General features: G+C 39.3%; 1 protein-coding gene across 1 annotated transcript in view; it reads right to left on the reverse strand.

Annotated features, from left to right (window-relative positions):
• LOC150079264 (ATP-dependent translocase ABCB1-like) overlaps positions 1-22789 on the reverse strand; it is a 350147-nt gene that overhangs the window by 69480 nt on the left and 257878 nt on the right. Inside the window, exons 17-18 of the mRNA XM_090383010.1 lie at positions 15262-15465; positions 4206-4306 (exon numbers count right to left, since the gene is read on the reverse strand). Coding sequence (XP_090239136.1) covers positions 4206-4306; positions 15262-15465 — 305 coding nt within the window. The remainder of the gene's footprint in view (positions 1-4205; positions 4307-15261; positions 15466-22789) is intronic.

Consider the following 22789-nt stretch of genomic DNA (forward strand, 5'->3'; position numbering starts at 1 on the left):
TTTGAGATGTCAAGAGCAACTACTTGCGTTTCACCAAACCTTTCCATTGAATTAGTCCATAAATGGGTAACATAAGCCAGAATATCACTAGTGGATCGACACTGACGGAATCCATACTGGAGATCGTTGATCAGACGGAAGGTTTCTAGGTAGTTTAAGAGTTGGCAGTTAATTGATTTCTCCATTACTTTAGAAAGAGTAGAAGTAATTGCAATGGGACGATAATGGATGGGAGGGATTTGTCACCCTTTTTAGGAAGTGGCTGGATATGAGCAAATTTCCAGGCAGAAGGAAAAACACCTTTGGAATAAGAAAGTAAAAAAAGGTGGCAAAGAATAGGAGTAAGTTCAGGAGCACAGGTTTTGAGAACAAGTGGAGAAATACAATCAGGACAAGAAATATTTCTTGAGGCTAAGAAATACAAGCTTTCTTAGCATCAAGATTCGTCAAAATCCTTCTGATATCCTTTTGACGGAAAACTACAAGAGGCATTGAATGGAGCATGTTGGGAATGGTGGGAGGTCTTTTACCAAGATCATTAATACATGAGCTGGAAGAAAAATGGGATGCTAGCAGATCAGCTTTATCCTTGGATGAAGTGACAACAGAACCATCTGGTTTGGACAGAGGTGGGAATAGAGATGGACAAAAGTTGCGGCCAATAGCTTTGGCAAGAGACTAGAATGCTCGGCTACCATTAGGGTAAGAAGCAAGTTTACTACTCTTAGCCTGTTCAAACTCCAGTTTGGACCGATTAATAACTGCTTTACAATTGTTGCGAGCTTTGGTGTACACAGAAAATGAAACTGAAGAATTAGAAACAAACCAATTACGATATGCAACATTCTTCTCTTGAACAGCCTTAGCACATTTATTGGAAAACCAAGGTTTAGATAAAGGATGAGATTTTAAAGTGGAGTGTGGGATAAAGGATTCCATTTCTGCAAGAATAATTTCACTGACACGATCTGAGCAAACGTTGATATCAGAAGTTTTGAAACAGTAATCCGACCAAGGAAAAGAAGAAAAGAATTCTCGCAGGTCATCCCATTTTGCATTCTTGTAATGCCAAACAACACGAGGTTGGGAATAGCCATGAGATAAAGGTTCCATTGGAGAAGAGACAATCACCAAGTTGTGATCTGAAGTGCCTAAAGGACCTCTCACTTCAACCGCGTACTTAGAAGGGTTGTTTGTGAGAAAAAGATCAAGCGTATTGGCTGTATGATTAGGATTGTCCGGTATTCTTGTAGGTAAATGAACAATCTGTGCTAGGTCATTAGTAATTGCAAAAGCCTCAACATCTCGACCTGCTGGGTCGGTGTGACTGGAGTTGTGAACATTAAAATCACCAAGGAAAATTACCTCACTCTTAGGAAAGTTGGACTGGAGAAAGTCAAGTTGCAAAGATTGGAAGTCAAAGAGCTCCAAGTGATTAGTGGAGTTGGGAGAACGGTAGAGACAACAGATGAATTTGACACAATGAGGTAGAGAGATGAGAGATTTTAAGCCAGAGAAGATCAAAGAGAGGAGATTCCAAATTGCCAAGTCTCTGACAGGGAATATCAGAATGGACATATGCACAAGTACCACCTTTGAGGTGAAAGGAATCATACAGCAAGTAATTTGGGCATCTGAGATGAGCAGTAGTTGAATCAACCGATAACTGAGATTCTGTCAGAAAAAGTACATGGGGTTTGGCAGACTGCAAGTGGAAATGGACATCGTTGAGATTAGAATTGAGACCACGTATATTTGTGAAATGAATTAGGAAGTGCTTGGGAGGTTTAGATCTTTTCGCAGATAAGCTTGCTCTATTAGTTTGACAATTCATGGTGTATTCAATAGTAAGAAAAAGTGGATGGGATATGCTGTATGAAGTAATGAAATTTTTGGATATGGCGTACACGTGGTAAGAATATACCCAGATCCTTGACATAACGTGGCCTCGACCATGCTCCCCGCATACACACTACTCGGACTCCCTCCAGTCACTATCTGGCAGAGTAGAGGTAGCAAGATTATACACTAGCTGATCCGGAAGCCTCCTAGAGAGTTAGCAATAGGTTCGTTCCGGTGTACTAACTAGCGGCCGGACTGCGAACACCGTTTTAGAGCTGTACCCTTGAAATGTAAGGAATATTGGATCTCGCCATGACGTTCATCATAACCTCAAAAGTCATCAATCATACTGCATGATGGAAGAGATAGGGAAAGGTTGATGGACGTGATGGAGGGAAAGATGGATGTTTAAAGATAGATGTGATTCAATCACAAAAATCAGTGGTCCTGGAGCTCCAACCACTGCTGTCACCACAGAAACCACAAACACTGTTTCTGTAATCGTGAGAGCAGATCATCATATAACAGTAAGGCAGCTGGCAGAGATGTTAAGAATATTGGTAGAAAACATGACCATGACCATCTGCATTTGCACTCCATGAACATTTGCATATGACATGTGTTTGTGCACACTGGGTTCCAAGACTACTCACACCTGAACAACTGCAAGTTGCATGGAGGTTTGTCAGGAGCTGCAATGGATGATTACTGAAGATGGTGTGGTTCTGCACAAGGCGATAACAGTGGATGAGACATGTCTTCATCATTTTGACCCAGAGAGTGAGCAACAAAGCTCTGTTTGGATATCTATGTCATCCGCAACACTGAAAAAAGCAAAAGTTGTGGCTTCTGCAAGAAAGGTTATGGTCATCTCCTCTTTTGATATTCAAGAAATGACTTACTAGCACGTTGTGCAAGTCATATAACTGTTACGGGACCTCACTACAGGCTGTACCGTACACTTTGCAGGATCACATTCGTTGAAAATGACCAAATCTGCTTGCAGGTGGGTGAATGCTGCATCACAACAATGTGAGACTCATATTGCTCATACTATCATTGAGTACTTAGCCAAAATTAATGTCAAATGTGTTCCTCACCCTACAGCCTTGATCTTGCACGCTGCGATTTTTTTTTTTTATTTCCAAAGTCAAAGGAGCTGCAAAGAAAATGTTTCTAGTTGACAGGAAAAAGTTGTAAAGAAATCGAAGACTATTCTCAAATATATATCAAAAAATGGTTTTGACCATGTTTTTTAAAAGGGATGGTAGAAATGTGTAAATGCATTTCATCAAATAGGCACTACTTTGAAAAGGACTAAAAATATGGATGATTAATAAAGTATGTTGTGAAAAAAAATTATGATCTTTCTTTATTGAACAGCCTATTATTGCATATTTACTATTCTTTCATTTCTGAGCAATCTATTGATGCTTTACAAAAACTAATGTTACAGTCAGAATTGGAATACTTAAATTCATAAATACAAAAAAAATGCAGAGAAACAGAAATTTTTTGAAAATTCTGTTTTTTAGTGTAATTTTTACAAACGGAAATGCTGATGAAGTGAGTGAGTGAGTGATTGATGGGGGTTTAATGACGCATGAGCTGCTGGGGCTATAGTGCGCCTATTCAAAGGAAAATGATAAAAATCAAATATCAGATATAATCAATTTATATTTTATAAAGAGTGATGTTTTAGAATTTATGATACATTCCAATTTTTTCAAAAAAAGAGAAGAATTCATTGATGTTTGCTGATGAAGTAATTCTACTTATGAGGTGCATAACATCATTTGAATTATATGAGCATAATAGAATGATTTTCCATAATTTAATGAATCCATTATACCCACCTGATTATGCCCATCACTAGTTAAAGGTTTCAGCAAGGAGGGTCAATGGTCAACTTTTGAATTTATTGACAAACAAAGCTGTCGGGATGCCACTTCTTATTCTTATTCATGCTTAACAAACTCAAACATTAAAGAGAGAACAAAGAATATTCAAATTGAACTCTGGATATTAGGATTGATGTGTTATTTAGAAATGAATCATAATTTTTTACCTGGAAATTTACACAAAAAAATACATATAAAATACAGTGTGTGTGTGTGTGTGTGTGTGTGTGTGTGTGCGTGTGTTATTTATTACACAAAATTTTTAAACTGCTGTTTAAGATCAACTGGAAATTTTAAAATTTTGCTCGATCCAAAAATTATAAAATTTTTTGATATTTTATTAGAATTATGCATATAGTAAATGCATCTGCTTAGTTATCAAGCAGGATATAAATAATTTCAAACAAGTATGAAATTTTGAGGGGGATAACATCATATCACATTAATTCAAAGGAAACTCACATGAAAGGAAGAAGAAGATGAGAAACATATTTTTCAAAAAATATGTGTTCTAAAGTTAGACCTTGGACTGTTCTAATATTTTCCAAAGCTTCTGTGCAAACCTATAAAAAATGAAATATCAATTGTTTTTCTTCTATTTATTCAATTTCTAAAGAGAATTAAATTTATCCATAATAAATTAAAACAATATTAAAGAAAAGAATAACATTTCAACATGTGGATTAATCTTTTTCACTATAATAATCAAAGGAATCCAACCTACATGCAACCTATAACTCTGCAAGATGATTACTAACTTTAAGATGGTTAGCATTGTTCTTCAGCTCTGCATACCACATATAAATCAGTGTTTTGGATAAACCTGGTTCTTCTATAGCCTTGGATTATGTTCCACATTATACATTAGAAACAATTACCATTAATCATCAGCATTGTATTATACATGTCTAGTTGATTTCCAATGTAACTATAGCTAATATAAAATATATTTAACTATGCCTATTGTTTAGTACAAGTTATAATGCATACAATAAACCTTGTGTAGCCAGTGATCAGAATAAATCATTCCTCCTGAAAATTCAGAAGTCTTTTTTTTTTTTTTTTTTTTCCTTCTGAGAAAATTTGCTCATACCCAGTCTATTCTTAAAAAGAGTGACAAATCCTTCCCTTCCAGTTACTGTCCCATTGCATTTAACTCTGTTCTTTCCAAAATAATTGCAAAATCCATCAACCCCAACCTTTATACTGGCTTGAAACCTTCCACCTGATCAATGGCTACCAATATGGATTCCATTAGTGTCAGTTCATCAGTGAAATACAGGCTTATCTTACTCATCTTTGGGCAAACTTGATGGAAAATTTTGGTGAAACTTAGGCAGTTGCTCTTGATATTTCTAAGGCTTTTCATTGTGTTTGGCATAAAGGTCTTCTAAAAGACTCCTATCTTAGGGCCTGCCAACTGTTTTCTACAACTGGGTATCTAGTTTTCTTTCTGACTGTTCACGGTAGGTGATAGTAAACAGTGCTTCATCTTATCTAACTTCTGAGGGTTCAGCTCTTTGAGAGAAAGAACTGAATCCTCACTCTTTTTCTCTTGTATATTAATGACCTTTTTCCACTAATTGGAAATCATATTTGCAGTTTTGCTGATGACAACTCACTACATTTCACCTTCCAGTTTGAGAACCTTGCCCTGTAGAAACAGCTTCAAGTCCTCCAATCCCACCACCAATTCCTAAATGCTGAATCTCCAGTTAATTCCTCAAATGGGTGAAGATAAGTTACTTTACTTCAATGCTCACAAAACTTGATTCTGTCTTATTTCTCGCAAAAAAAAAAAAAAAAAAGCCTGCTGCTCCTATGCTTATCTTTGACGACAATCAGATTTCTAGACAAGATCAAATATCTTTATAAGAGACTACTCTGACCTCTAATGGCCTAAGCACATCACAAATAGTGCTTCTTCTGCATAAAACAACAACAACAACAAAAAAAAAAGTTTGCTTTTTCATTCTTGGCATTACATTTCCTCTAAACAACTACTCATTCTATACAAATCTCAAATCTGCCCTACCATGGAATATTATTCCCACATTTTGGAGTGGTGGGTCCAAAACTTCTCTTGAGCTTCTTGACTTTATTCAAAAGAGGGTAGTCAGGTTAATTAATGATCCATCTCTTACAAAGTTTCTCCATTTCGTCTCACAGATGTTCAGTCTGCTGCATGCCTTTCCTATAGATACTTCCATGGTCACTGTTCTTCTGAATTGGTATCTGCAATTCCACCATTCTCTTGCACACAGTCCAAACATGGACTGTGTGCAAGAAGAAAGAAAGAGCAAGAAGAAATACAACATAGAACAGCTGAAATGGAAACAGATGAGGTAATGATATCGAGAATACAAAACAAGTGGAAGAAAGCCCTGACAAAATTTGAGGGAATGGACCCCACAAAGACCCACACACCACACCAAAGCAGAGATCCAACAGGATCCTGTGGCAAGTCATAGACTACTTCAATTGGCAAATAATACCACATTATCTCAACAGCAACAGAGTGACACTGGAGGCCATCCACACAGCCAGGTACTATGCTGCCATAGCAGTCACCAGGATCAATGGAAGAGAAAAGAGACCAGCAGCAGCAGAAGAAATGAAAAAACAAGGAACCGCCAACTTGGGAAAAAGGCTTCAGCAGAAAATAGATGAACTAAGAGTCAGGATAGGCCAACTGACCCATTACTAAAATAATAGGAGTAAGAACTTGATTGGAAAGGTGAAGAGCATCTTAAAGAAAGACAACATCTACAGCAAACATGAAACCAAAATCAGAGAACAGAACCTCCTTGCATGGCAAGAGGAAAACAAACAAACAACTGGATCTTCAATGAAAACCAAGGAGCTTTCTACAGGAGCATTGGCTATGAGAAGAAAGAAGGTAATGGAATACCCCAGAAGAATACAATTGAGGAGTTCTACGGCAAACACATGGAGCAGCAAAGTAAGCCATAACAGCCGAGCTCACTGGATAGAACCAAAATAGAAGAAAACCAAGGACATACAAGAGATGGCAGAATGGGAGATCCATGAGGAAGAAGTACAACAGGCAATCAGGGAGTCTCACAACCAGCAAACCCCAGGAGTAGATAACATCCACAACTAGTGGTACAAGTTCAATTGTAAGTACCTGGCAGAGCAGTTCACCCAGAAACAATCTCAGAGTTTCTTACTCAAGGAATCACATATCCAAAGGCTAAAGACCAAGATACAAGAAAACTGGAGAAATACAGGCCGACCACCTGTCTCCCAACAATGTATAAGATTCTGACCAGCTTCATAACCAAGAAGATATCAGACCACTTGGAGAGCCAGAATATCAGGACCAAGCAGCATAAGGGATGTAAGTGGATGAAGTGAAGAAAGGTGCAAGGAGCAATTAACATTGATGTGACAGTTATGGAGCAAGCCTAAAAGAACTGTTGGTGCCTCCGTAGCCAGGTGGGCAGGAGCAGCAGTGCGTAGCACACGCTACTTGATTAGACCGAGGTTCGAGCCCATGCCCATCAAATGCAGAGGATGCGGAAAGGTCAGGGAATGACCACCGCATATCCCTGGAGCAATACAGCCTTAGTTGCTAATGCTCCTAAAAAACAAAACAAGAACTTTCTACATCAATCGCCACAAGGCCTTTGACTCTGTGCCACATAGCTGGCTAACAGAGACACTGAAGATCTACAAAGCCAATCTAACAGTGACAAACTTCCTAGAAGGCAAAATAGAGTTAATACCATCAAGGATGAGAACATCACAACCAGACTGATCTGCATCAGGAGAGGAATCTTTCAGGGAGCTGCCCCCCCCCCTCTGTGGTTCTATCAAGCATTCAACCCACTATCGACCATGCCAAACAACAGCAAGTACAAATATACACTCAAAGAAGGATCAACCTGTACACGCTCTCCCACCTGATGTACACGGACAACATCAAGCTCTATGGGGCAACTGAGAAGCAACTCCAAGAGCTACTCCAGATCACTGAAGAATCAATGACACCAGGATGGAATTTGGACTAAACAAATGCAAGACCCACTGACTGCATCAGGAAAAATTAGTCGGCTGAAACCACCAGCTATAGACTGGTAAAATGCCTACAAATACCAGGGGATAATATAGGCTCAGCAGTTAGAGTACAAGGAGATCAAGGCCTGCCTGACTGAAAAATACCATCAGAGACTCAGAAGTTTGCTCAAAGCAAAGCTGAATGGAATTACAGTAAAAGCCATAAACATCTATGCAGTTCCCATGCTAACATACTCCTCTGGGATCATATAATGGACTAACACTGAGCTGGAGTTCATGAGAAAGACAAGGGCAATGATGACAAAGAGCAGCCAACACCATCTGAAGTCAGCTGTGGAGAGACTGATCATAGCTCAGAAAGGAGGAAAAGGCTTGATAGACTTCATCGAGCAACACAAGACAGTGATTACTTCCAGAAAAACAGAGTGCCACTCTACCAGGGCTTAAGGAAAATAGACAAACAGCTTATCCCACTCAACCTAAGTAAGGAGACTCCTCCCATCCAGATGGAAGTAATGAAGAGAGCAAGATGGGCAAAAAAGACACTCCATGGCAGACCCTACCATGGTCTCTATCAAGCGCACATAGATAAAATAGCTTCCAATGCATGTCTCATGAGCAAGACTCTCTTTCCCGAGACTGAAGGATTCATGTTCGCCAACCAAGACCGGGTAATCAATACTAGGAACTATATAAAATACAATTGCTAAGGAACCCAGAGTGATAGATGACACATGTCGATGTTGCAACCTAGACCCAGAAACAATTCAGTATATTTATGCAGGATGATCACCCCCGATAGAGTACCCTTATAGACATGATCAGGTTGACAGAATAATCAGAAGCTAGTGAGGAAATATCAGTTGATCAAAGAAAGTGCACCATATTACAAGTATGAACTCCAGGCTATACTGGAGACCCCAACCTACAAGATATACAAAGACCACAGCATAATAATTGACAAGACAGTTCTGCATAGCAGACCAGACATAGCCTTTGTTGAAAGAAGGAAAAGGCTACCTACCTGATAACAAAGCAGTGTCCTGCCCAGCAACCTCCAGAAAACCTATGAGGAAAAGATTAGGAAGTACACAGACTTAAGACAGCAGGTCAGAGAGAGATGTGGCATATGGAACAAGTAACAACCATACTGATCACTGTATCAACAACTAGCATGGTGCCAAATACCCTACATATGAGCCTAGCATCAATAAGCCTCCCAGTGAACACCTACAAGGAACTCCAGAAAGTCGTAATCCTGAACACCTGTAGGATAGTAGAGAGTTCTTAGACCAACAATAATACCTGGACATAACAAACACCTTGTGCACTTTGTACCAGTACCCATCACAGGGCGGAAATCTCTCCCCAACAGGAAGAAATAATAACATTTGGTCCGGCGTGGTTATGATGCCAGACTAGCAATATCATAGAGATAGACTAGCAATATCCCAAGTTTGAATCCAAATATGAAAAAAATAAATAAATAAAATACATGTAAAATAAAAAAATAAAAATCATGAAAGTCACTTCATTAGCGCTACCTTCCCAAAGGTCCTAGTGATGGCTGAGGCAGGGAGTGGCACCATTTGGTGTCGTTCTCAGTAATTACCACCAATCACTGGATGCAGAAGCCATAGCAGGTCCACTTCCACAGGTGAAGATGTGAAGTAGAAATATAGGCGATAAAGTCACTTGTGTTCAGACCTTAGGCAGAGGGGTTGGTTCGAAAAGTTGGAGACAGTCTCCCAAAGAAGACAGCGGAGCAGATCGAGCTATCACCCATATCGCTACCACAAGGGAAGGGCAAGAACATCCAGCACAACCAAATGGAAGTGCTTCCTGTGCAACTGCACCTAGTTACTATCCAGGAAGGAAGAAAAAGTCAATGCATGAAGTGAAGCATCAAAATGAATACATTCATCATGCAAACATAGTATGAAGTAACGAAACTAGAGACCAACATGACAATCTACAGGACAAAACTACACACCAAGTGGAACTGTTCAAGTCACTGAATATCAAACAGCAGACCACAGATGAACCTTCGTCACGAAGAACCTAATAGCTCCCGCAACCTAGAGAAAAAAATCAAGGTGAATGACCAACTATAAAGAATAAAGAATATGAGCACAACTGAAACAGAACTGGAGGAGGAACACCAAATATAAGAACTACAACCCAGAGCAGCTGAAATGGAAACTGATACAGTTGTTATACTTGGAATGGAAGAAGGTCCTAGCAGAATTCAAGGGTATGGACCCTACAAAGATCCACATCATACTGAAGCAGAGATCTAACAGAATCCTGTGGCAAGTCATAAACCACCTCAATTGGCAAATAATACTGGATTACTTGAACAACAACAAAGTAACACTAGATACCATCTGCCCAGCAAGTTACTGGGCCACTGTAGCACCCACCAGGATGAATGGAACGGAAACCAGAAACCAACAGAAAACAAAAAGCAAAAACAAGGCACCACCAGCCTGGGAAAGGAGGCTACAGAACAAGATGCCAACTGATTCAGTACAAATGGGATAGCAGAAGCTGTTGTTGTGGTTGTGGTTTTTAGGAGCATTAGCAACTAAGGCCATATTGCTCTGGGAATATGCGGTGATCATTCCCTGACCCTTCCGCATCCTCCATATTTGGTGGTGATGGGCTCGAACCACGGTCTAATCAAGAAGCGCGTGCTACGCACTGCTGCTCCTTCCCACCTGGCTACAGAGGCGCCGATAGCAGAAGCAAGCTTATCAGAAAAGTGAAGCTCATCCTCAAGAATGACAACATCTACAGCTACACAAGATCCATAATTAGAGGATCAAAGAATGCTTGGACATACCAAGCAGAACCTCCTTGCACTCAGTAAGAGACTTCGCCAATATAGGGAGAGTGTCCAGAGGAAAACAGGCAACCAAATATTTGATGAAAACCAGAAAGTATTCTACATGAATGTTAGATAACAGGAGGAGGGCAATGGACCCTGCAATCAGAAGACCCTCAAGGTGTTCTAGGGTACCTATGGAGTAGCAAAGTTAGCCATAACTGTCATCCTCTCTGGATAGACCCAGAATGGAAAATTACTACGGAGATATAAGAGATGATAGGAAGGGAGATTTGGTACAAAAGCTGGTGCCACCAGTAAGCAAAATAAAATTTGCCGCCCTAAATGTTGAATTCTGATGAGTGTTAACCAATCAGAAACAATATCGAAAAAAAAAAAAAAAAAAATTTTCAGCTTCCTCTTGAACTGCCAGTCGTAAGCAACCTTGCCTACCCACTTGGGACAGCCTTGCCTCAAGAATACATAACATCCACAACTACTGGTACAAGATGTTCAGCTGCACAAAGGCACATAGCAGAGCAGTTCACACAGATAAGACACCCTATTACAACTGACATTGACACAATCCCAGTGTCTCTGACTCAAGGAATCACCCATCTCAAGGCTAAGGACAAAGACACCACAAATCCAACAAAATACAGACTAGTCACTGTCTCCCAAAAATGTACAAGATAGATCCTGATCAGCTGCATAACTAAGGCAGCAGACCACTTGGAGAGCCAGAAAATCATGGCTGAGCAGCAAAAGGGTTGTAAGCAGATGAGCAAAGGATACAAGGAGCAACAGATCATTGACACAGCAGTTTTGGAGCAAGTCTACAAGAAGCACTGCAACCTATATAAAGCCTACTTCAACTACTGCAAAGCTTTCGACTCTGTGCTCAATAGCTGGCTGATAGATACACTGAAGGTCTACAAAATCAACCTGACATTGACCTACTTCCTAGAAACAACCATGGAGAAATGGAGAACAACTATCAAGGTCAAGAACACTATGACCAGACTTATCCCCGTTAGAAGATAAATCTTCCTGGGAGATGCCCTGAGACCACTATGGTTCTGTATAGCACTCAACCCACTGTCCATCATGCTGAATAATAGCAAGTATAGACATATTCTAAAAGAAGGAGGAAAACCTACTGCACATCCTCTCTCTCACCTGATGTGCATGGATGACATTAAACTCTATGCTGCAACTGAGAATCAACTCCAACAGCTACTCCAGGTCACTGAAGAGTTCAGACTGACATCAGGATGCAATTTTCCCTAAGTGAATGCAAGACCCACAGATTGCATCAAGGACATCCAGTCAGCCACAAAACTACCAGCTGAAGACTGGTAAAGAGATTGAAGCCATGACAGAGGGAGAGACCAACAAATGTCTGGGGATGATGCAGGCCCATCAGTTAGAAAACAAGATCAAAGCCTACCTGGCTGAGATATACCATCAGAGACCGAGAAGACTGCTAAAATCAAAGCTGAATGGCAGGAACACAGTCACGGCCATCAACACTTATGCAGTCCCAGTACTAATGCACTCTACTGGGATCGCAAATTAGACTAACACCGAGTTGCAGGAGATTATGAGATCTACAGGATAATGATGACTAACAGCTGCCAACACCACCGAAAGTCAGCTATCAAGAGACTGATCATAGCATGGAAAGGAGGAGGATGGTGATTGACTAATCTCATTTAAGAAGAGGAGAAGGCGATTAAGAACCTGTGGGATTACTTCCAGGAAAACACAGGACCAATCAACCAAGCCATAAGAAAGATAGACAAAAGGCATACAACACTCAATCTTAAGAAGGAGACCCCCACTCACACAGCCAGAAGAAACAATGACAGAAAGGTAGGGGAAGGCACTCCATGGCAGACACTACAATGACCTACATCAACACTACATAGATAAGATGGCTTCCAATGTGCATGGTTTGCAAACAGGAGGCTCTTCCCTAAGACTGAAGGATTCATGCCCACCACTGAAGACTAGATAATTGACACTAGCAAGAAATACATCACCAAGGATTCCAGAGTGAGGGAGGACACATGTTAGCAAACCAACCTGGGCTCAGAAACAATCCAGCACATGACCTTGAAATGTAGGGTGATCACTCAGATGGAGTACCCTCTCAGACATGACCAGGTTGCCAGGATAATACATCAGAAGCTAGCAAAAAATACCAGTTGTTCAAAGAAAGTGTACTGTATTACAAGTATGAACCTCAGGCTATATTAGAGACCTTACTCACAAACTATACTGGCACCATGCCATAATAATGAAAGCACAATCCTGCATAACCGATCAGACATAAACTTAATTGACAAGAAGGAAATGTTTTAAATGGAAGCATGTTTCAAGCATGTGATTTAGTTCCTGACTGCCAAAAATTGTAACACCTGTTAAAATTCAGTGACGATTACTAACCATGTACAAGAATGAAGCTGTTTATGTTGGCATTGATCGTCAATCGGTTTTTACAAGCCAAAGGCGGTAAGTTGATAAAACTAGTGTCAATAATCAGAGTTGAAGAAAGCAAAAATTCATCACATTAAACAATCAGATATTACTGAAATTTTAGGGATTTCTAAAGGATTTTTCAACACATTGTGTCCAGGCTAGGATATAGAAAGATATGCATTAGATTGATTCCTAGGAAGTTTGTGGAAGAAATGAAAAGACAAATGGAAATTAGTGAAGTTTTGTTCCATTTCAAATGGGCATAAAGGATGCATATTTTAAACATTACTGTGACCGGAGATGATTCCTGGATTCCCCATTATGATCTGGAAAATTAAACAGTTCAAGGAAATTCAACATAAAACATCTCCATGTCCAAAAAAAAATTCAAAATCCAAGCATCAGTTGGCAAAGTGATGTTCACTATTTTCTTGGACCTGTAGATGTTATCCACATGGAATATTTGTAAAAAGGAATGCAATCAATCAGTGCAGTACACCGAACACTGAAACATTGGACAAGCACAAAAGAAAAAAAAAAAAAAAAACCCTTGACAATACAGCAATGTTGCTTCAACAGAACATGTGACCTCACTGCAGATATGTAACACTAACAGGAATTTTGCTGATGGCATTTGAAGTTGTTTTGCATCCTCCTTATAGGTCCCAAGACATGCCTATTTTAGCATTAACATTAGTAAAGGCACATGATGCAAGAAAGCAAGCTTATACAGCAACAGCCAAAAAAAAACACAAAAAAACCCTTCTCATTTCACCCATCCACTCGTTCCAAATGTTTGTCTAGTTCTGCCTTGAATCTATTTCAGCTATCAACTTCTACAACGACAGATGGAAGTTTGTTCCAGCAATCAACCACCCACTGGCTAAAGGCAAACTTCTGCACATCTATCCTACAACTGTCTTTCCTTAATTTGAATTTATGCACTCTCAGGCGATTATTCTGAGAATAAGAATCCCATCAGCATTCAAACCATTCAAGGCTTTATACACCTCAATCAGATCACCTCGCAGGTGCCTGGTCTCCAGACACTGTAATTTGCAAAACTTAAGCCTTTCTGCATAAGAGCAACCCTTTGTTCCATTAACTAATATTATTGTGATTCTCTGTACTCGTTCCAGCAGCTCTACATCCTTCTTAAAATGAGGCCTCCAGACCTGTATACAATACTCAAGGTGTGGCCTGACCATTGCCTTATACAAGGGAATAATCACCTCCTTATTACTGCTGGAAAAATTCCTATATATTATTGACGAGACCCCATGAGCTACTCTTGCAGCTTTTTTCACTGCTCAAAAAACTTCATATCTGCTTACACAATTACCCCCAGGTCCTTTTCATTCTCTACCACTGTCAGTATAGTTCCACACAGTTGATACGTTACTCTGGGGTTACTGTTTCCCATATGCAGTACTCTACATTTGTCAATGTTAAACTTCAGTTGCCACTTCTCAGCCCATCTGCTCAACTTTTCTAGATCCTGTTGCAGCAGCGTACTGTCATTAGTGTCATTAACACCCTGCCGACCTTCATATCGTCAGCAAAATATCATTAATAAATACAGAAAACAACAATGGACCCAACACTGAACCCTGGGGGACTCCACTAATAACATTAGTCCATGAAGAGCAGTGTCCATTGATTAGCAATTTGCCTCCAATGCCACAATGCTCCAATTTGTGCAGTAGTCTTCCATGAGCAACAGCATCAAAAGCTTTTCTAAGATCCAAATATATGATATCAAAATTATTCTTTGCATCCAGTTCCTTTGTGACCACATCATAGTTTCCAATTTTGCTCCCAAAGTTTAAATTATATCTCTGAGGTAACAAATATGACTCCGATGAAGACATTTAAAGCAGCTATGAAATTAAAGTTGGCCACTCAGCCAAAAGAATTATATTTGAACAGCATACACAAACTTGTTATTTGCTGGACAAAATTGGGTGAAGCTCAGTGGGGCATATATAGAAAAATTATATATAAAATTAAAGACAACCTCTTTTATTCACACGTATGTGTTTCCATTTTGATTTATTTCTATTCCTTCAAAAGATATGTAATAACAGGCCTTACCCTTCAACCCATTTTGTACATTTATATATCTGTGATCTTCTAGTAAAAGAACCTAAAATTCAAAATGCTTACATTTCCAGCATCTGCCATAAGTTCTGCATCTCGTTTCTGGTTTCCTTTCTCAATTCTCATTTGGAGGCCTCCAGCAGCTAGTAATATTGGAACAATGACAGTAAGAGCCAATGCCAGTTTCCAACCAAAGATGAAAGCAATAATAAGACTTGCTACTAATGTTACTATTGCTGTTATAAATGTGCCTATACGATGGCCAGCAGCCTAGGATAAAAGAGAAAATGGTCTTAAGAAATTAAATATATGGTTTATTAATTGTTATTACTCATTTAATAGTATTAACATTATAGTATAAAAAATTTCAGGGTACAATATTAAAGTTATACACTACAGTGTCAAAGTGCCAAAAATATCCATATGTCCTCCTATAAATTTCACTTAATAGTGTGCATTTACACATTTTCCCACTACAGCTACAGGAAACTGATGGGTAGTATATCTTCCATCAAATGTTATGTAATTCTATCATCCAAGTTTCTTGCGATGACCAACTAACTGGTTAAAATAAATTCATTAAAATAAAAATGATATATACATAAGATAAAACAGAAATAAAATAAGATAAAAGAGTTAAAATATAATATAATAAAAGCGTTAAAATACATAGAAGCTTTCATAGCGAAGTGCCCCTTCATCAGCTAGTCAGTGAATTGTGTACTTCAGTATATATTGATGGTAACAATAGCACAAGTCAGCTGGGCATGATCATGTATCACGAGTCTGGTGTCGGTAAAGCAGAATTACATACACGTGATGATTGCCAGTGCTCATCGCACTGCAATACAGTACATTCTATAATAGGGTGTAAATGTACTCCCCTTGTGCGATTCATAGTACTATTATTGGTGGCTGTGTAGTGCTTCAAGCCATGAGTGCTGGCGGTAATCACGTGAATAGTCAATGATTTCATTATCCCATTAGGGATCAAGATTGTGCTGTTCAACCCAATAATGTTCAGCGACTGTGGAGTGTTCAAAATTAGCAGTTCGCAGAGCCACCATGCTCAGAAACCCGATCTTTCAATCTTCTACCAGACTCATCTACATAACATCCCCCACAATCCGGACATGTAATACGTTATACAGAACCACTCCATAGGAAAGGAGGAACAGGTGTTTTCACCTTAGAAATAATAGATTGTAATTTCCTCCCCGGAAGTTGCATACATCATATATGATGGAGATGCAAAATCCTAACAAGACATTCCAATATGCCCGGATAATAGGGGATGTAGGCAGTAGAGATAAATTGATTGATGCGAGGCAGGTTAGATTTCGTAACAAATTCGTGAGCCTGAAGCTCACATCCATCTAGAACATGAGGTGGATAGCCGCAATTTGAAAGCTCCACCCTAATTTTAGAAATCTCCAATTATTTGTCACCAGTCCAAGTGCGGGAGAATAAAGTATGAGCAGTGCTACATAAATGACCAGGGCGTTGCGCAGAGCCATAATTGGTAAATTGGTTTGTGCACATTGGCTTCCTAAAAACGGAAGTTACTAGATGCAAATCCATGCATTGGACTAACACATCAAAAAAGGAAGAGTATTATCAACTTCTAGTTCAATCGTAAACTGAATGATGGACAACAGGGAATTGAGATATTGCAGCAGCCCAGATTCTGATCCCTGGGGTACAATTGCAAAAATATCGTCAACATAATGACACCAGAGAGTGATAGGAATAGGTAAGTTCAAGAAAATCTGACTTTCAAGTTCCTCCATGGCAATATTCGCCACAATAGGACTAACAGGGGCACCCATAGCTGTGCCCTGTATTTGGCGAAACAGAGAGTCATTGAACATGATCATGCCCCCCTGTTAAACACAGATTGAGAGCAGTACAAACATCATCTGTAGAGAGCAAGGTTCTATCTCCCAATGTGGTATCCCTGCTCAAAAGATGTCATGCACAGGCAATAGCCTGTTGTACAGGAAGAGAAGTGAACAGAGAAACCATATCAAAGGAGACCATAACCTTACTCTCAGAAATAGTAAAATCTTTAATAATATGCAGAAAATGCGTACTACTGGAAACAGTGTAAATAGTTTTCCCAACAAGGGGGTGCTAATAACTTGGCAACATTTTTAGAAAGTTCATACGTAGGTGTATGACAACAAGAAACAATGGGCCATAAAGGAATATCAGGTTTATGGATCGTTGGAAATCCATAAAACTGTGGGAGTCAACCTGTTGTATGAAGCTTCCAGCAGATGTTCTTGGTAATCGTATTAGCTAAAAACCAAGAATGCACAAGTTTATTAACTTTGGATTCCAACTTCTCAAACACTTTCACAGGGGAGTATTGCACAGTTTCACAAACCTCCCAATCCTGTAATAGAGCGAGGGTTTTACGAATATACTCCGATATGTCCAGGACAACAGTGTGCTGCCCCTTATCTGCAGGCAAAACTACAATAGTGCCGTCTTTGCACAAAGAAGAAAGAGCTTCCCGTTGACATCATCTGAGGTTATTAGTAATAGGTTGGATGTGCTGCAAAATTGAAGCCATTTTAAAACGAATTATGTCAGCAGTCTCTTCAGGTAGCTTGTTGAGAGATGATTCCACAACCATAGCCAAATGTGTAATGGGAGGTTTGCAAGGAAGGACAGCAAACTTCATGCTGAGGGTCAAGAGATCATGTTGCTCCTTAAATAATTGTTTGCTTCTCAAGTTCAAAACAAACTGCAAGTTAGTTATCTCTCATATGTGTGTTCCTGGCAGTATATGCTTCTCATAATAAAGCGTTAAATTTATTCTGCTGATGTACACGATACGCTTCAGTCACACACATGGCCTGGAAACACAAAACATGAACCACCGTAGAAAATATAGGAGGAGGGACCAAACCTCTTAATTCTTGCATGAGCCTGGATTTGTTCATGATGATCTTTTCAATTCTTGATGAACACTACCAATCCAGATTCCCAACATTTTCAAACCAAAGCCAAAGCAGGCATGCCTCATACGGTCACAGGAGAATGGTTCCTTGAATCTAAACCCCTGGGAATAATACAATGGGCTTTACACTGATGTGCAAAACGTAAATGTTGTCTATTACGGGCTTCAGACATATACAATTTCTCCAAACTGACAGTAACACCATACACGTATGGACCATACATTAAATGAACATTAGAAAACAGGCCTTGTGCATCGGGTTGCATTATATCATCCAAGTTTCTTGGATGATATAAATAAAAATGATATATACATAAGATAAAATAGAAATAAAATAAGATAAAAGCATTAAAATACAATAAGATAAAAGAGTTAAAATACATAGAAGCTTTCGAAACAAAGTTCCTCTTCATCAGCTAGTCGGTGAATGGCGTACTTCAGTATATATTGATGGTTACAATAGCAGAAGTCAGCTGGGCATGATTATGTATCACAGGTCTGGTGTTGGTAAAGCAGAATTATTGGGTTTCTGAGCATGAGGTGGCTCTGAAAACTGCTAATTTTGAATGCTCCGCAGTCGCCGAACATTATTGGGTTGAGCAGCACAATCTTGATCTCCAATGGGATATTGAAATCGTCGACTATTCATGTGATTACTGCCAGCGCTCATGGCTTGAAGCACTATGCATAGCCACCATTAATAGTACTATGAATCGCAAGAGGGGAGTACACTTACACCCTATTATAGAAAGAATGTACTGTATTGCAGTGCGATAAGCGCTGGCGATCATCACGTGTACGTAATTCTGCTTTAACGACACCAGACTCATGATACATGATCATGCCCAGCTGACTTGTGCTATTGTAACCATCAATATATACTGATGTACACCATTCACCGACTAGCTGATGAAGAGGCACTTCGCTTCGAAAGCTTCTATGTATTTTAACGCTTTTATTATACAGTGGATTCCGGTTATTTGGGCTACCGGCCAATCGGGGCAGACGTTTATTTGGGGCAAATCTTAAAAAACAGAAACCAATCGAGAAAATAGCCAGGGTTTACTTCGCTTAATTGGGACAGTATGCCGTTTAATCGGGGCAGGAGACCGCAGCACTGGAGATTGCTCTACGATTGTCTCCGACAGTACCACGTGGTTCGGTCGAAATTCTGGAGGTCACAACCATAAAACAATAAAAACAATTAGCAGTCACCTGTTTATTGGGCTTTTCTGTTAGTGAAATCTATCATAAATGGACAGTAAACTCGATCTTACTGAATTTGCGATAATACCGACAGCTGGAATTCTGTGGGTTATTATGATGAAATGTGTTTACACTTCCATGAAATCTTCAATCATATAAAAAAATTAATTTTCAGATCTTCTCTTCATTCCTATTTTTAAAGCTTTGTAACTCGTTACTCCATTCTCACTTGCGCATATCGTGTTACTTGCAATTTGTGTGTGCCGTGTTCTTTGTTATTGATTGCTTATCTTTTTACTGTTTTAAATTTTAACCTCCCGCTCACAAACGTCAGTGAACAGAAATTTCAACTAGTTTCGTATGTACATATTACAGTACGTATTAATTATTCTGTATTATCGGGTATATTCTTCCGATTTTCACGTATCATTTTTAATTGGTAAGGTAATAAAGGGTAAATTTGTGCTTACTTGATGATGTTCCAGCTTTTATAGCCTGTGGATAATATTCCTCCTGTTTTTGCTAATTAGAATCGCTGTTTAATAGAATTAAAATTAAATTCACAAACGTGATCACAATGACCGGCGCTTACTGCACATCGTATAGTGAAGGGTATTTTACTATGTTGAGTTTGTCGTAACGTGATTTGATTGTACAGTGAACCAATTGTAAAGGGGGGGGGTATATTGTATTTTTAACTATTTAAGTGAAACTTCAGATAATTGGGGCAGCCGCTTAATCGGGCCAAAATGCACTAGTCCTGATGTGTCCCAAATAACCGGAATGGACTGTATTATATTTTAACCCTTTTATCTTGTATTTTAACGCTTTTATTTTGTTTTATTTCTATTTTATGTTATGTATACAGGGTGTCTCAAAAATATTGGTACAAACCCATAACCGGAAACGTCACCATAAGTCGGTACACGGCGCTGTTCATCAGTTCGCGAGAGGGAAAATTTCTGGTTTACTCATTCAAGCAGTAGTCGCCGCACGAAGAGCATGCATCGATATATGAACTGTGAGCTGGCAGACATGCACCTAGTGTATGGATTAGCAGAGGGTAATGGAAGAGCCACTCAACGAATTTATGGAGAACGCTTCCCAGACGGACATGTACCGGACCACCATTTGTTTGCACGTGTGCATCAAAATTTGTGCGATTATGGGTCATTTAGAGGTAACAGGAGTAGTGCGGGCAGACCACATTCAACGCGAACTCCCACCATGGAAGAAAGTGTGTTGAATGCCATCCAGAATAATCCTACTACCAGCACACGTGCTGCCTCTGCCTTAGGAGTGTCTCGTTGCAGTGTACAGCATGTCTGGCACGACGATTCCTTACACCCCTTTCATCTCCAAAGGGTTCAGTTACTGCTCCCCCAAGATCATCCTGAACATGTGGCTTTTGCGCAGTAATTTCTCCAAGAAACTATTTAAGACTTGAATTTTCCAGCCTATGTTTTGTTCATGGATGAGGCTTATTTCACTCGGGAAGGCTTATTCAATCAGCACAATGCTCATGTGTGGGCTCACGACAACCCACATGGTGTACGCCCCATGCGGCACAACATTGCTTCGCAATAAATATGCGGGCAGGTATGGTTGGTCACTACTTAGTCGGCCCATACCTGTAACCATCCCGCATGAACTCTGCTAAATACCAGATCTTTCTTGAACAAGTTCTACCAGGATTACTTGATGATGTTCCAGCAAATGTAAGATGCAACATTTGGTTTCAACATGACGGGGCACCTGCCCGTTATGGAAGGTGTGTTCGTGACCATTTGAACAGGCGTTTTGGGTGTTGCCAGTGGTGGACCCGTTGCCTGGCCCCCACACTCGCCTGACGCCTGATTTATCGAGCCTTGATTTCTTTCTGTGGGATACCCTCAAATATATCGTGTATGAATCGCCTGTGGAGACGGAAATGGATCTGGTGGTGAGACTCATTTGCTCTGCTGCTACCGTCAAAGAAACTCCAGGTGTGTTCGACCGTGTCCCCCAATCCATGCTGCATCGGTGTCACACATGCATCGCATCTCATGGTGGAACCTTCGAGCATCTGTTGTAACATCATGAAATGCATCCATCTCGTACTCCATTGTTAATATTATGTCAAATAAATGTTTGCCACTAATTACTGTCTTGTGTCATTTCTGCTTCTTGTGCCTCTGCTACTACTTTCCCGTGACATTCCCGGTTATGGGTTCCTATGCGATTCACATTCCTTTAGATGTTACCTACCTCCCCTAACCGTTTGTACCAATATTTTTGAGACACCCTGTATATCATTTTAATTTTAATAAATTTATTTAACCAGTTAGTCGGTTATCGCAAGAAACTTGCATGATATAATCCAACCCAATGCACAAGGCCTGTTCTCTAATGTTATGTAAATCTATTAAGATTTACCTATGCTATTATCCAACAGACCAAGAATTAGTGGTCCATGGATGGCTGTGACAAATATTTCTTTTCAGGTTATCCTGCACACATCTGGAATCTCTGAACCACAATAATCATACCATTATTATACTTAACAAAGATAGGAAGGCAATAGTTGCACTATTGCCTTCCTATCTTTGTTAAGTAATGGTATGTTTTTCTGTTTTGAAGAGTAGCCCTAAATCATTATCAAAAATTTTACCAATGCTTTTTGCTTTTTCACTGAAAGCAAAAAAATGCTGGGTATATTACCAAGCCAATCCTTGCTCAGAAGTACCAAGAAACTGATTCTTAACCTGAAAGTTTACAATGTACACCCTGACAGAGCCTTAGGAAATTTACTTAATCTGGGTGAGTCACTTGGTTGAGAATTTTCCACTGCTACTTCCAGTACCTTTAAATAGCATTGCTGCTCACACACAACCTGCTGTATGGAATAATTTTTATTGATATTCACTTTCTAAAAATTGATATACCGTGTGAGGGTACATGTTGTTGTAACTTGTGTGTGTGTTCATTGTGGCTGGGCAGATAGAGCTAGATCTAAACAGAACACTTTTTTAAACTCAGAATGATGTTACATATTTTCGCTTTTATGTTTGAATTATTACATGTTATGTGGTTTATTATTGTAATACAAATATTGAAACTGTTAGAAAACTAATATTTATTACTATTTTTTTTTCTCTATCTCAGTTGAACGTTATGTTATGTTTTTGAGTTATATACTATTGGATACTTTTATTCTGTTCTATTATTATTAATAAAAATATCATTATTATTATTATTATTAGCCTAAATTTCAGCCACAAATGAAAGTTATGTATCTAGTTTAGTACTATACAGAAACCCCCCCCGGCTTATGCAATACTCGACTTACGGAAATTCAACTTTACGTAAGTTTTCGAAGGCCGGTGAAAACTTAAAAAAATCATGGAAATGTATTTTGTATTTTCCTGTAGGAATAAACGG

This window comes from Mastigoproctus giganteus, chromosome 10, assembly GCF_048544385.1.
Source record: "Mastigoproctus giganteus isolate SK-2022 chromosome 10, ASM4854438v1, whole genome shotgun sequence".
Lineage (NCBI taxonomy): Eukaryota > Metazoa > Arthropoda > Arachnida > Uropygi > Thelyphonidae > Mastigoproctus > Mastigoproctus giganteus.